The 13,395-nt window shown below is 37.2% G+C and overlaps 1 protein-coding gene across 1 annotated transcript in view; it reads left to right on the top strand.

Annotated features, from left to right (window-relative positions):
- SLCO1A2 (solute carrier organic anion transporter family member 1A2) overlaps positions 1-13,395 on the top strand; it is a 51,203-nt gene that overhangs the window by 7,126 nt on the left and 30,682 nt on the right. Inside the window, exons 3-7 of the mRNA XM_030761869.2 lie at positions 449-581; positions 4,995-5,101; positions 8,044-8,190; positions 10,839-10,937; positions 11,504-11,722. Coding sequence (XP_030617729.1) covers positions 449-581; positions 4,995-5,101; positions 8,044-8,190; positions 10,839-10,937; positions 11,504-11,722 — 705 coding nt within the window. The remainder of the gene's footprint in view (positions 1-448; positions 582-4,994; positions 5,102-8,043; positions 8,191-10,838; positions 10,938-11,503; positions 11,723-13,395) is intronic.

The raw sequence follows: 13,395 nt of genomic DNA, 5'->3' as shown, positions 1-13,395 counted from the left end.
GCAACAACTGTAATGTCGTATGCAAATACCTGTAACTTCTGTTGGTGATAATTGATGACAAAATCATACATACTGTTAATACTAATGTAGTTTGTGTCTACTTTCACAGTCAAAGGAAATACTAATATTAAGTTACTGAAAATAAAGATGCAATTTTTTTTCTCACTGAAGTTCATGGAGGACCTGATTTCTATCCATGGACTCCTTTGGGGTTTATAGATAGCAGGTCAAGAACCTCTGTTAAAAGACATTGTGAAACAGAGCTCTCCCTCAGGGCAGGGGTTGCGTCCTATTCATTTATTATTTCATGCATCCCTAGCACCAATCCCAGTATTTCAGATATTTATTATACAATAAATGCTGGATAGTCAATGATTGGGTGAGGCTGTTAATTTAGACTTTGTTCATACTAATTGAAATATTCATTTTTCACATCAATTTTTTCTAGGAAATCTTTTGTTGATTATATTTGTGAGTTATTTTGGAACTAAACTGCATAGACCTATAATGATTGGTGTTGGATGTGTGGTTATGGGCCTTGGGTGTTTCTTACAATCACTACCTCATTTCCTCATGGACCGGTAAGTACTGCAGTCTCTGATGATTTCTTTAGGTGCAACTTTCTGCAGGAAATAAGCTTGGATTTCTTTCTAGGAACAATGCTCCTAAAGACACAGAGCGCTGTAATAGAAACTGCAAGGTTCAGATTCTGTTCCACCCCCTGTTTTGTGCTCTTAGCTACCTGGCTTCCACTTACACGTCAATTTATGAAATAGAGATTCGGGACAACTCTTTTATGGAGTTGAGTCTGATGAAAAGATTCTTAGGACCTGGCAAGGTTTGGAATTACTCCTTTCTAGGGACTATTTAGACACTTCTAATTACAGTTGAGTTTCTGTTTAATTATGGGTCACCAAAGGATAGACCAATCTGAAGGTTGATTTTCATTTTAAATTTTTATCAAAGTAATATGTGTGCAAAATTGTGAAAGGTAAAATTATATTGAAAAAAGCATTGTCCCCCACCCCTTCAACATTGCTCATATTACTCCTCTCCGGAGGCAACTACTCCCAACTCTTCTAGCTCTTTCTTCTTCTGTTTGCTTCCATATTTCTAAGTAAATGTTTATCCTTTTAGTTTTTGATACTTTAGTGTTCTATATAGACATATTGACTTCCTACTGTAAAATCATACTCACTATTCCATGTGTGTGACTATGTAACTATTTCTCATATTTCAGCTGAACCATGCTGTTATTTTCCCTTTCTTATATCACTTTTTATTTTCCCTGGATTTAATAATTGCCTCATTTTTTTTTTTTTTTTTTTTTTTTTTGCGGTACGCGGGCCTCTCACTGTTGTGGCCTCTCCCATTGCGGAGCACAGGCTCCGGACGCGCAGGCTCAACGGCCATGGCTCACGGGCCCAGCCGCTCTGCGGTATGTGGGATCTTCCCGGACCGGGGCACGAACCCGTGTCCCCTGCATCGGCAGGCAGACTCTCAACCACTGCGCCACCAGGGAAGCCCTTCATTTTATATTTGATTCATTTTCTTTTTATTTCTCACTGATCATCACCAAATTCTTTACCGGTAGGACAGTGTCTTCTCAATATATTCATCCATATCAGAGGGTTTCATTTTTCTCTTTGAGATACCTCTCCTGTCATCATCAATTTTCCATCTGCAATCTGAACTGGGAACTCTCCAGGCCTGCTGCACGGCTGCTCCTTTGAAATTTTCACTCACCATTCTCCTTGGGAATTTGTTCTGCCTCTTTCTTCCATTCAGTTACTTACTTCCTGGGTAGTAATATCTTCTCCTTTCCTTTTCATTCTTACTCTTTTTGTGGAAAATGTCATCTAATAGGTTTCTGAGAAAGTGTGCAAGGAAAGTAATAATTTTAAGACCTTAAACATTGGGAAATATTCCTATTCTACTCCCATACCCGGTGACAGTTTGGATGGTATAAAATTCTGGTTTGAAGTTTTTTCCCTAGGGAAATTTTTTTGGGGGGTATGCGGGCCTCTCACCATTGTGGCCTCTCCCGTTGCGGTGCACAGGCTCCGGACCCGCAGGCTCAGCGGCCATGGCTCACAGGCCCAGCCGCTCCGCGGCATGTGGGATCTTCCCGGACCGGGGCACGAACCCGTGTCCCCTGCATCGGCAGGCGGACTCCCAACCACTGCACCACCAGGGAAGCCCTTCCCTAGGGATTTTGAAGACATCATTTCCAATACTTTCTAGTTTCCGGTGTTACTCTTGAGAATCCTATACCATTCTAACCCCTGTGACCAGTTTCTTTTCTCTAGGAGCTGTTGGGATTTTCCTTTAAACTCCAGAATTTGAATTCATGATAATCATGTTGGTATAAATGATCTTCCTTTATCGTGCTAGGTGCCTTCAATCTGGACATTTGTAAAAGTTACTTTTATTGTTTCTTTGATAATATTCCCCCTTCTTCCACCCCTCTACTTTCTCTTTCTAGAACTTCTACTTGTTCTTGAATATTGTTACATCCTGAGTTGAGCTTATAGTTTTCTCATCTTTTCTCTCCAACTTTCTATCTCTTTGCCTTCTTGTTACTTTTAGGGGAGATTTCTAAAGATTTTTTGTTTTTTTTTTTGATGTGGACTATTTTTAAAGTCTTTTATTGAATTTGTTACAATATTGCTTCTGTTTTAGTTTTCTGGGTTTTTGGCTGCGAGGCATGTGGGATCTTAGCTCCCCAGCCAGGGATGGAACCCGCACTCCCTGCATTGGAAGGCGAAGTCTTAACCACTGGACTGCTAGGAAAGTCCCTGGGGGAGATTTCTTTATCTTCCAAACCTTTGAATGTATTTCTAACTTTTGCTATCATATTTTTAAGTTTTAAGGACTCTTGTTCTTTGAATGTATCTTTTTAGGGAACATCTTGCTCTTACTTTAAGAATGCAATGTCTTTTCCATCTACATTTGAAGTGTACAGTTTTTTATTTGTTTTGTCTTTGTCTTTATGTTATAGGCTTCCTTCATATACCTGGCGGTCCTTGGTTAGCTATTCATATTTGAGAGAGAGGAATAGCAACAACAAGCTAACCAGAAGTTCTGTGGTACATGTGTAGGACGTGGTTGTTGGAGGGCTTCTTCCCAGCACAGGGACTGGGTGTTTTAGAGATGGCTCAGAACTGTCCATAACCTGTCAGTTAACTCAGGCAGGGATTCTCCAATCTGTTGCCTGAGACATGGCAGCTTGGCTACCAGCCAGGTGGGAGTGGGAGTCTCTTTTATCACTATGTAGATTTTTCTTTTACTTAATATCCCCAGGTATGGCCTCCTATCCTCAATGTGCTTGTTTTGACTCTCTGCAGTCTAAGGCCATGTTCGTTGGGATGGTGGAGGGTGTCTATTCTAAGGTTTTAACTGTTCCTTATACACACTTTAAACCAATCCTCTGATTTTTTGGATCATACCCACTCCCGCCTTTAGAAGTATCTCGTATCCTGCCTGAAACCTTCCAGGGATATGTGGCACATGTTTGGTTCCTCCCCTGCAGGCACGCACTTAGGCTTGTGTTTCTCATATTTTCTAGTTCAGTGACCACTCATCTCCTTTCCCATTTTCAGAATCTTTATCTTCTTGTCGAATTTTCAAAATCTCTTTCTCCTTGTCAAATCTTCCATTTTCTTTATCCTTGTGGCATTATGCCTTTTCCTTTACTATTTTATAATCCATCAACTGTCATTTTGCTGAAGTTTGGGGGATGAATGAACGTTGAATGAGTTATTGGGGTTTAGTGGATAAGTTAAATGAAAATGATATGTTATCTTCTCAGGTATTTCTGAAGGGATCAGAAGTGTTCAGGCAAAGAGTTTTTACTGTCCTTTTAGTTCCTATCCTGTCCAAGACAACATCAAGTAATATTCAGCTATTATTTACATTTCTTTCCACTCTCTGCCAAAGGTGTTATTTTTTTTGTCTGAAGCTGGCAAGTCTCATGGGATCATGGGTATGGAGAGAGAAGCCTTTGTCCACAGTTCACAGCCACTCTGTGACCATGACTGGACAATTGTTCAAAGGGGAAGGCATTTTGACCCTTTTTATTATGTTCTATAGCATAGAAATCAGAACTATCAGTGACATACAAGCATAGCACTCTTTAGCTCATTTGGAACTCAGAAGGGCAAGGTTGTCTGTGTGTGTGTGTGTGTGTGTGTGTGTGTGTGTGTTTTGTTTTGTTTTGTTTTTGGATTTCTCTTATCTACTAGAAATATAGAAACCAGTCCAGCATAATTTCTACCAAAGAGAGACTTAGCTGGACATATTTTCTTCCATTATTGCAGCTTATAATTTACTTTCTGAGAAAGGGCATGGGATCTTGTGGTAATTTGCCTAAGATAATATGGTCACAGTGTATTAACCCTTTTGTCCTTATGAGAAGAGAAAAACTCATTACATTGCATTGTCACAGTGTTTGAATCTCCAAAGTTCTCTCATTATGATGGGCAAATATTTTGTTTTTCTTGGGGATTGATGAATGCATGAAGGGATTATTGTTTGAATTCTCAGAAAGTGGGGTATATTTTTTACGAGCAAACCTCAGAGGATCCAAAGTTGGAAACTTGTTTGTTGTGTTGTTTTTCCTCCCAAAGCTTTATCTTCTTTATTATACTTCGTAGAGTCTATTATTTTTCTTCCTTTTAGTTCCTTATCCACAGCAATTATTTCCAGGAAATGATCACCTAAAAACCACAAAGCATTGATGTTAGGTAATCTAAAGGATAGACCATACATATGCAGATAATTTAAAGCTGGCTGTCAATGAATTGCACATTTTCGTGAGTGGCAAGTTCTTTTTGATGATATCAATCTATGATGACTGGGTGGCAAAGATGAAAAGACATCTGCTTTCCTGGGTGTGGATGTTGTATCTTAAGTGAAGCAGGAGCATCTTCACAATGCTCACATTGTCCTCATTGGCTCCTTAACACAAATGTGTTTTCCCTGTGTTCATACAGATATGAATATGAATCTACAGTTTCAGTTTCTGGTAATTTGTCTTCAAACAGTTTCTTGTGTATGGAAAACGGAACCCAGAGTTTCAAACCAACAGAAGATCCATCAGGTTGTCTGCTTCATTTTATTACTTTAGTTAATTTGTAACTGAACACTTTCTGTGGAGGGTCTTTGAATGAGTTACTGGGTTTGGTTAAGTAAGGTAGAGGAACAAAAAGATATTTTTTCCCCTCTAAAGGATTTTAGAGGGGATCATGGAGGAGAATAAGGAAGAGGAATGGCTAATAATAGAAAATGTAATGCCTCTTATATTTGAATATACCTATTAAGACTGCCTTGTCTTTTTTTTTTTTTTTTTTTTTTTTTTGCGGTACGCCGGCCTCTCACTGTTGTGGCCTCTTCCGTTGCGGAGCACAGGCTCCGGACGCACAGGCTCAGTGGCCATGGCTCACGGGCCCTGCCGCTTCGTGGCATGTGGGATCTTCACGGACCGGGGCACGAACCCGTGTCCCCTGCATGGGCAGGCGGACTCTCAACCACTGCGCCACCAGGGAATCCCGCCTTGTCTGTTCTTTAAAATGGTTATTTAAAAATCAGTCAAAGACATCCACCCAAGGGCCACTGTAAAATTAATTCCTTAGAGGAAAACATCTTAGAAGGATGGATTTATACTGATGATTTGGTCTATACAATTATCTAAATAGGAAACAGAGGTAGAAACAAAGTTCAAAAGATTTGTGTTATATTATTGATATTCTATAGCAGAGAAAGCAGGCAATATGCTATAGTTCTGAATAGTCTCTTTCTGCTGAACTAGGAACTTGTCTTTTTTGCCCAGTTGTCCCTCTTTACCAGAGACTACTTCCTAATCCAGCACGATAGTGTACAATAATGGTGTTTCTTCCAGGTTCTTGCAGTCCCAGGCACCAGCATACCTGCCTCTGCCCCTTCATGTGCTAAAGGACCTGTATAATCTGGTGATACTTAGTCTATAGGTGACCCTGTTAATTTACCTCAGACCAGAACTTCTTTTCCTGTGATGGGCACATTTTCAGGCTGGATTCATATTAGTGGAAGTTACGGTGGTTCCTTAGGCTGGGAATTTCACCTCCAGCATGGGATAAGAGGGAATCAAAATAGTTCAAATGAGTATAAGAATAGCTGTCTCAGAAACTCTAAATCAAAGGAACCCCCTGGGGAAGCAAAAGAAAACAGTGACATCAGCAATAGCCCGCGTTCTCTCCTTGAGTTGGCTTTTGCCAAAGAATGACTCAGGTCCTGTTTCCTATTTTTCCTAATGTGCATTGTAGTAGATAAACAAAACCTTCCCAGTGGGTGTATCTCCAGGGAAATGTGTTGATTCCTTAATCACCTGATATTTTCAGTTTTGCCCTAGAGGAAACCTGGAGTTTGCCTATGATCTGTAGACATAAACATTGTGCTCATCATAGATAAAAATATGAATACCCAGCAACGGAGACTATGATTTTCTGGACTGGGAATGACTGAGAGATAGCCTCACAAGAAATTTTGAGACTCAGCTGTGTTCAGGACCCTCACATCTGTGGGTGGCACAGTTTACTAATCATCGGGAAAATGCAAATCAAAAACCACAATGAGATATTATCTTACACCTGCCAGAATGGCTGTCCTTATAAAGGTAACAAATAACAAACATTGGTGAGGATGTAGAGAAAAGGGAACACTTGTACGCTGCTGATGGGAATCTAAATTGGTGCAGCCAGTATGAAGAACAGTATGGAGGCTCCTCAAAAGATTAAAAATAGAACTACCACAGGATCTAGCAGTTCTACTCCTGGATATATATATATACCTATATGAAAAAAACAAAAACACTAATTCAAAAAGATACATGCACCCCAATGTTCATAGTAGCATTATCTACAATACCCAAGACATGGAAGCAACCTAAGTGTGCATCAACAGATAAATGGATAAAGAAGACGTGGTGAATACATACACAGTGGAATATATTACTCAGCCGCAGAAAAGAATGAAATTTTGCCATTTGCAACAACATGGATGGACCGGGAGGGTATTGCGTTTAGTGAAATAAGTGAGAAAAAGAGAAATACTGTATGTTTTGACTTATATGTTGAATCTAAAAAATGAAACAAATGAATAATATAAGAGAACAGAAACAGACTCATACGTGCAGAGAACAAACTAGTGATTACCAGTGGGGAGAAGGGTGGGAGGAGGGGGGGAAAACAGGAGGAGGGGATTAAGAGGTACAAACTACTAGGTATAAAATAAATAAAAGGATGTAGTGTACAACACAGGGAATGTTGCCAATGTTTTATAATAACTTTATATGGAGTATAATCTATAAAAATATCAAATTACTATGTTGTACACATGAAACTAATATAGTATTGTAAGTCACTGTACTTCAATTTGAAAAAGTTATTTGGTGATCACAGTATACAGTGGGCTCTATAGAGAAAATGTGATTACTACTCAGTTAAATATTTTTCATTTCTATAAAGTAATTAGAACTGTAGAGAATTCAAAACTCAGTGAGCCTCTTACATAAATCTTATAAATATAGTCTCAATTCTAGGGAGAGATATTTGTGTTTTTTCCTCTCCCCAAAGTTAGTATATATATTGGGTAGCACTTATAACAGCTAGCTAAGTTTAGTAGTTGCTCGTAAACTAACTCTCTGGAGGGAAAAAAAAGCCTTGATTTTTAGTGTTGGTCAATTTCTGTGGTGTAAATAACTCTCATCAAACTACCAGCATGTTATCACTAAATACTGAATTGGGAAGAGATGTATATACTCATCTCTCCCCAGCCAGTAGGAACTGGCTCCAGCGTACCACTTATTGTTGGCCATACGTAAGTACTCTGTCAGAAAGTGCAAAGGGGGTGGCCCGGTGAGTCATTGCTGGCATAGTAGATTGTTGGCAAGGTGCCATGGTCACATAAGAACTGTGAAATGCTTACCTACCAAAAACTTAGAATTAAGTATTGCTAATATTTCACTACCAAAACACTAATGTAATGTCTTTTTTTCTTTTAATGCAGAATGTGTGAAGGAAGTTAAATCATTAATGTGGGTGTATGTACTAGTTGGAAATATTATACGTGGAATTGGTGAGACTCCCATCATGCCTTTGGGTATTTCCTACATAGAGGATTTTGCCAAATCTGAAAACTCTCCTTTATATATTGGTGAGTTGGAAAATCTGCCTTAGCCTCTTTTCAGGACAGTAAGCTCCTTGAGCATGGATATTAGTTATTTATTTGGATGCTCAGTGATGAACAGAGTGCTTTGGCACAACTGGCCCTCATTTAAAGTTTGTTGAATGGAGCAATTATGGGCTGACTCCAAATAAGCCACTTTGCTAAACCTGCTTTTCACTATTGAAAATGCCATTAATCTAGTGTCCCTGGAGTTCTATTTGACTCCTCCATTTGCTGGGCACCACTCTATACCCAATCTGTTAAGAGATTTAGCAATGTTTTCTCCAAAATGTCTCATATTCAAAACCTTTCTCACTATTTTCATTACTTCTGTTTTTGTTCAGGTCTTCATCACTTCATGTATATGTTATTATAATTTCTATATTGGTCATTTTATCTGTAGTATTTATAATCAATTTCTTATAAAAATTCTTGCAGTATAATTTTTCTTAACTATTTTAAATATCTTCTCTTTAATGTTGATGAAACTTACTGACTCTGTCTATTAAATATGAGCTCTTTACTTATTACTAGCTCTACACTCAGTTTATCTATTTAGTTTCCTATATAGTTTCTCTTTATCACAATTTCTTTATAATAGCCAGGCTGTTTCATATTTTTCACAAATATCTGTCTTCATAATTTTGGTAATGTTTCCTGAAAATTCATTTTCTAAAATCTATCAGTATCTCCCACAATAGGCAACTTAAGATCCACCTTGTATGTTGTCTTACAATCTCCTGAATATTCTTAATTTATTATGCATAACTTGCTTATATTCCTTAGTTACTCCATCTGTTGTTGGTTATAAAATCATAACTTTGAGTACAGGGACATTTTTCTGTTAAAGTAGAAATATCTTTTTAAAACCAGAAAAGTCAAAGTGGGTGAGAGAAGATAGTAACAGAGCTACATGTAATGAGGAGATTAAAATATTTAGGAATGATTATCCCAAGCAACTTTGGGTGATTTTGATGACTCACTGACTTTGCAATAATCTTTTTCAGTGTTTTTCTATTCAGTCTTTGAAATCCATTCACATACTTATATTGAAAGATTATAGAATGCTCACCTGCAATAAATTAGCAAACACCTTGTTAAAATATGTGTTTCTTTTTTCAACAAGTATTAGGGTATATAACACATAGAAACGATGGATAATCTCTACATGTATTAAGATGAATAAGACATTGTCCATATAAAGTTTAGTATATGAATAACTACATAATTATATATCAATAAAATCTGATAAATATGTGTATAATTAAATTTGAAAATCGAAGTAATAATTATTAATTAATAATCCGTATATAATTAAATAATTATAAGTCAATTAACTATACATCAAGAAAACAATTCCATGTATGGCTCTGGAGTTTAGGAGAGAACATAAAAGCTGGACATGAAATTTAAGAATCATCTATACAGAGACAAAAAATAAAATCAAGAGGGAGAAATGAGGTTGCCATAGGAGGTCAGATGCTACATAGTGAGGAGCCCTAGGATAAAATACTAGGGAATACTTCTACTTAAGTGAATAGAGTAAGAGGAAGAAAACTCAAAGAAGGGGTAGTCATAAGGTACAAGACTAAGACAATAAATGAATGTATAGTTTTGTATCAAGTGGTAGATTTGGGAGTGAAGCTTTCCTGAGGAATATGCCACAAGATATTTATCATAACATAGCATTTCTTTAAAAATCCTCCAAAAATATGACTGTGGAAGGCAACAAAAGAATTTTGCTCTATACTGTGACTTTCTTAATAGTAAGATCCCAGCTGTAATACTGAAGGAACCACAGAATCAAAATATCCACCCATGATACAGTAGTGATAATTCTATTCCAATACCGGACACAGTAATAGTTTACTCACAAGACACAACAAAACTCACCGAAAAAGGCCATCACTTTAACCAGTCTCTAATACCACAAGAGAAAATGGCTTTGAATCATAATAGGGACAGTCCCACTAATCTCATCTTTTTTTTTTTTTTTTTTTTTTGCGGTACGCGGGCCTCTCACTGTTGTGGCCTCTCCCGTTGCGGAGCACAGGCTCCGGACGCGCAGGCTCAGCGACCATGGCTCACGGGCCCAGCCGCTCCACGGCATGTGGGATCTTCCTGGACCGGGGCACGAACCCGTGTCCCCTGCATCGGCAGGCGGACTCTCAACCACTGCGCCACCAGGGAAGCCCCATAGAATTTAAAGGTTCCCATTTCCTTAGTTTTATTTCAAAATTATTATTAAGGAATGAAGTCATACATACACACTGATAATTTTAAGTAAGTTAGTCTTTCATAAGAGAAAAGGAATATTTTCCTCTTCGAGAAGGGCGTTTGCACACAATATGGTCACCCTGCTGCAGCCAGTCGCTTCTAACTGCAGATCTTTACCTGTAACCGAGTGTGAAAGAGAATTTGGAGGCTTAGAGAAAGTGGCTTCAAATTAGGAGGCTCCTGTTTCAACATTTAAACAAACATCCTTGTTACTTATACATACACCAAGTTTAATTTTCCTACAGATTGAACACATAAGGCAAAAATATCTAAGGTAAAAACAATTCAATCTTCAGACTCTTCGTGGGATTAGAACTCTTTATGTGTGTGTATAACTTTATATCTTCCTTTATTTTTAGGGTTTATAGAAACAGGAGCTATCATTGGTCCTTTGATTGGACTTTCGTTAGCGTCATTCTGTGCAAATGTTTATGTTGACACTGGATCGGTGAACACAGGTAACTCCATAAAATCTATTTATACAGTGTCTAAAGTACACAAAGCATCATCAGGTATGTTATCACATTTAATTGTTACTTTATCTGACCCTCAATTAGATAGAATCTCCACTTTCCAGGTGACCAAATTGAAGTTGAGGAGTTTAAATAATTTTCAATATTTCAAACCAGTGAGGAGAGCAAGATACAGTGCTGATCTTCTGACTCAAAATCCAGTGCTCTTTCTACTGCACTAATCATATTTCTTGTTTTCAAAAGATTTAAGCACATAGGTTTGAATTCTTTTTAAATCAAGCAATCATTTGAGGATAATGAAATAGAACTTGTAGCTCTTTAATATGTACCTATTTATGAATTCCTTACATGATAGGACAGATAGTCAAACGAGCTTATTGCTAGACAGTATTGTAACACCACATATTTTCAGACAAGTTTTATCAATGTCTGAATTATATGCAAATTTTGTACTTGGATAGAACCTGACAATTATAATTGTAATAACTTTCTGTAGTTCATAAAGGAAATAATGACTCAAGCTAATAAAAATTGTGTGTATCTCTTTACAGATGATCTGACCATAACTCCCATTGATACTCGTTGGGTTGGTGCATGGTGGTTTGGCTTTTTGGTTTGTGCAGGAGTGAATGTGCTTACTGCCATTCCTTTTTTCGTTTTGCCCAAAACGCTTCCAAAGGAAGGACTAGAGGATATGGCTGAGACCGTTAAAAATGACAAAGAAGAGAAACAAAGCGAAGTCAGGAAGAAAAGGGTTGGAATCACTAAAGGCAAATATAAACATTTATATTTTACAATTTACTTTTTATTTTCTATAGTCATGTCTGTATCTTAGTCTATTACAATATGCTAGGCTGAGTTAAAACAATTTGTCACTGACAGTCAGCAGTCAATAATGTCTAGCTGTGCTACTACAATAATGTTTTCCCATGCTACCACATGGGAGTGAATGATATAGTTTAGAACCTGACTTAGATCAGCATTTATATGAAATTTTATGTCAATCTGGGTACTCAATAAATAAATAAATAAATTAGGTCCCATCTGCCTTAAAAAATCTATTTTACAGAGAGCATAGGTCTAATTAAAAATGAAACTCAAACCAAGAACAAAAGGAGGAAAAAATATATGCTAATCCAAATAAGTACCATATAGGTCTGAAACCAAAAGTATTAGCTGAGCTGTGAGCTTCTTGGAAGTTAAGGCAGAAAAGAAAAAAGGCACCTCAATTATAGGTCATATAATTATCTATATTTGAGAGTGGAAAGGATAACAATTCTTAAAGAGAAATTGTTGCCCAAGTAACAAGTTGTAAAAAAAAGAAAAAATTATATGATGTACAATACAGGTAATATTGAGTCACACAGTTGTTTTCCAGCAAATTCAGGAGCATATTTCATGTAACAGGTTTTTTTTTTTTGGTATAGATCCTCAATAAAACTCAAAGCATAATTTACAGAAGGTGTATCTATGGGAAAATAAGTATGATAATCTATGTATAGTATTCAGGAATACTGGTTCTCAAACTTGGCCACATATTGGAATCACCTAGGGAATTTTTAAAATTACTGATGCATGGAAATTTTGTAGTATTACCCAGAGGTCTGATTTAATTAGTGTAAGGTATGGCCTGGGCCTTGGAATTCTTAAAGAGTGTCCATTTGGAAGGTGGTGGGGGGCTTAGTTTCCTTACCTCAAAGATAGGGATAAAATACTATTTATTATTATAAAGTTGTTGGGTGAAGGTAAAAGGAGTTCTGACACATATTACTATTATTACTGCTTACTAGTATTATTATTGTTGATGTTGCCACTTCTACCGTCACCCGTAAATTATAATATCAATTTGCACAGAATTTTTAGCAGTTACAAATTCACTTAAACCACAATTGAACATAATTTAATACTTCTCATATCATTAGGAGCCAATTCAGAATCTTACAAATTCTCAGAGTCCTTACGATTATATTCACAACACTTGTCAAAGGGCCGGTATGGACTGGTAGGGAATTTTAACACAGAATATCATTTATAGTCTGCAAGATAAACTAGGAAAGGGCTTAACTTAGTATATGACATCTAGAAAAGAAATTGAAACTACTGAGACTCATCTATTAGGACAGTATGTCAACAAACATGTGTGACTTCAAAAGCTCCAAAGAGCTGTGAACACAAGTCACTTCTCTGCCATGTACTTTATTCATAAATATGAATTCTGCAACTAGAATTCATTTCTTTGCATTAAACTATGCTTCCTCCTCTTCCAAGTTGTTTACTGATTGATACTTTGCTAGATTGGATTTTAGGCTGTTTATTAAGCAAACCAGGATAATACACAATAAGTAAGGAAGTCAAGGCAGACAACATGAAGATAGGAAAAGTGAAAAGAAACTATAAGTGAGACTTTGACCCAAAATGGAGACAGTGTGACCTAGAACATTTG

Source organism: Delphinapterus leucas, chromosome 11 (genome assembly GCF_059928025.1).
Source record: "Delphinapterus leucas isolate spDelLeu-1000000601 "Yukka" chromosome 11, BTC_Dleu_Yukka2, whole genome shotgun sequence".
NCBI lineage: Eukaryota > Metazoa > Chordata > Mammalia > Artiodactyla > Monodontidae > Delphinapterus > Delphinapterus leucas.
The sequence above is the reverse complement of the archived record's forward strand: the minus strand, read 5'-3'. Positions and strand labels throughout refer to the sequence as shown.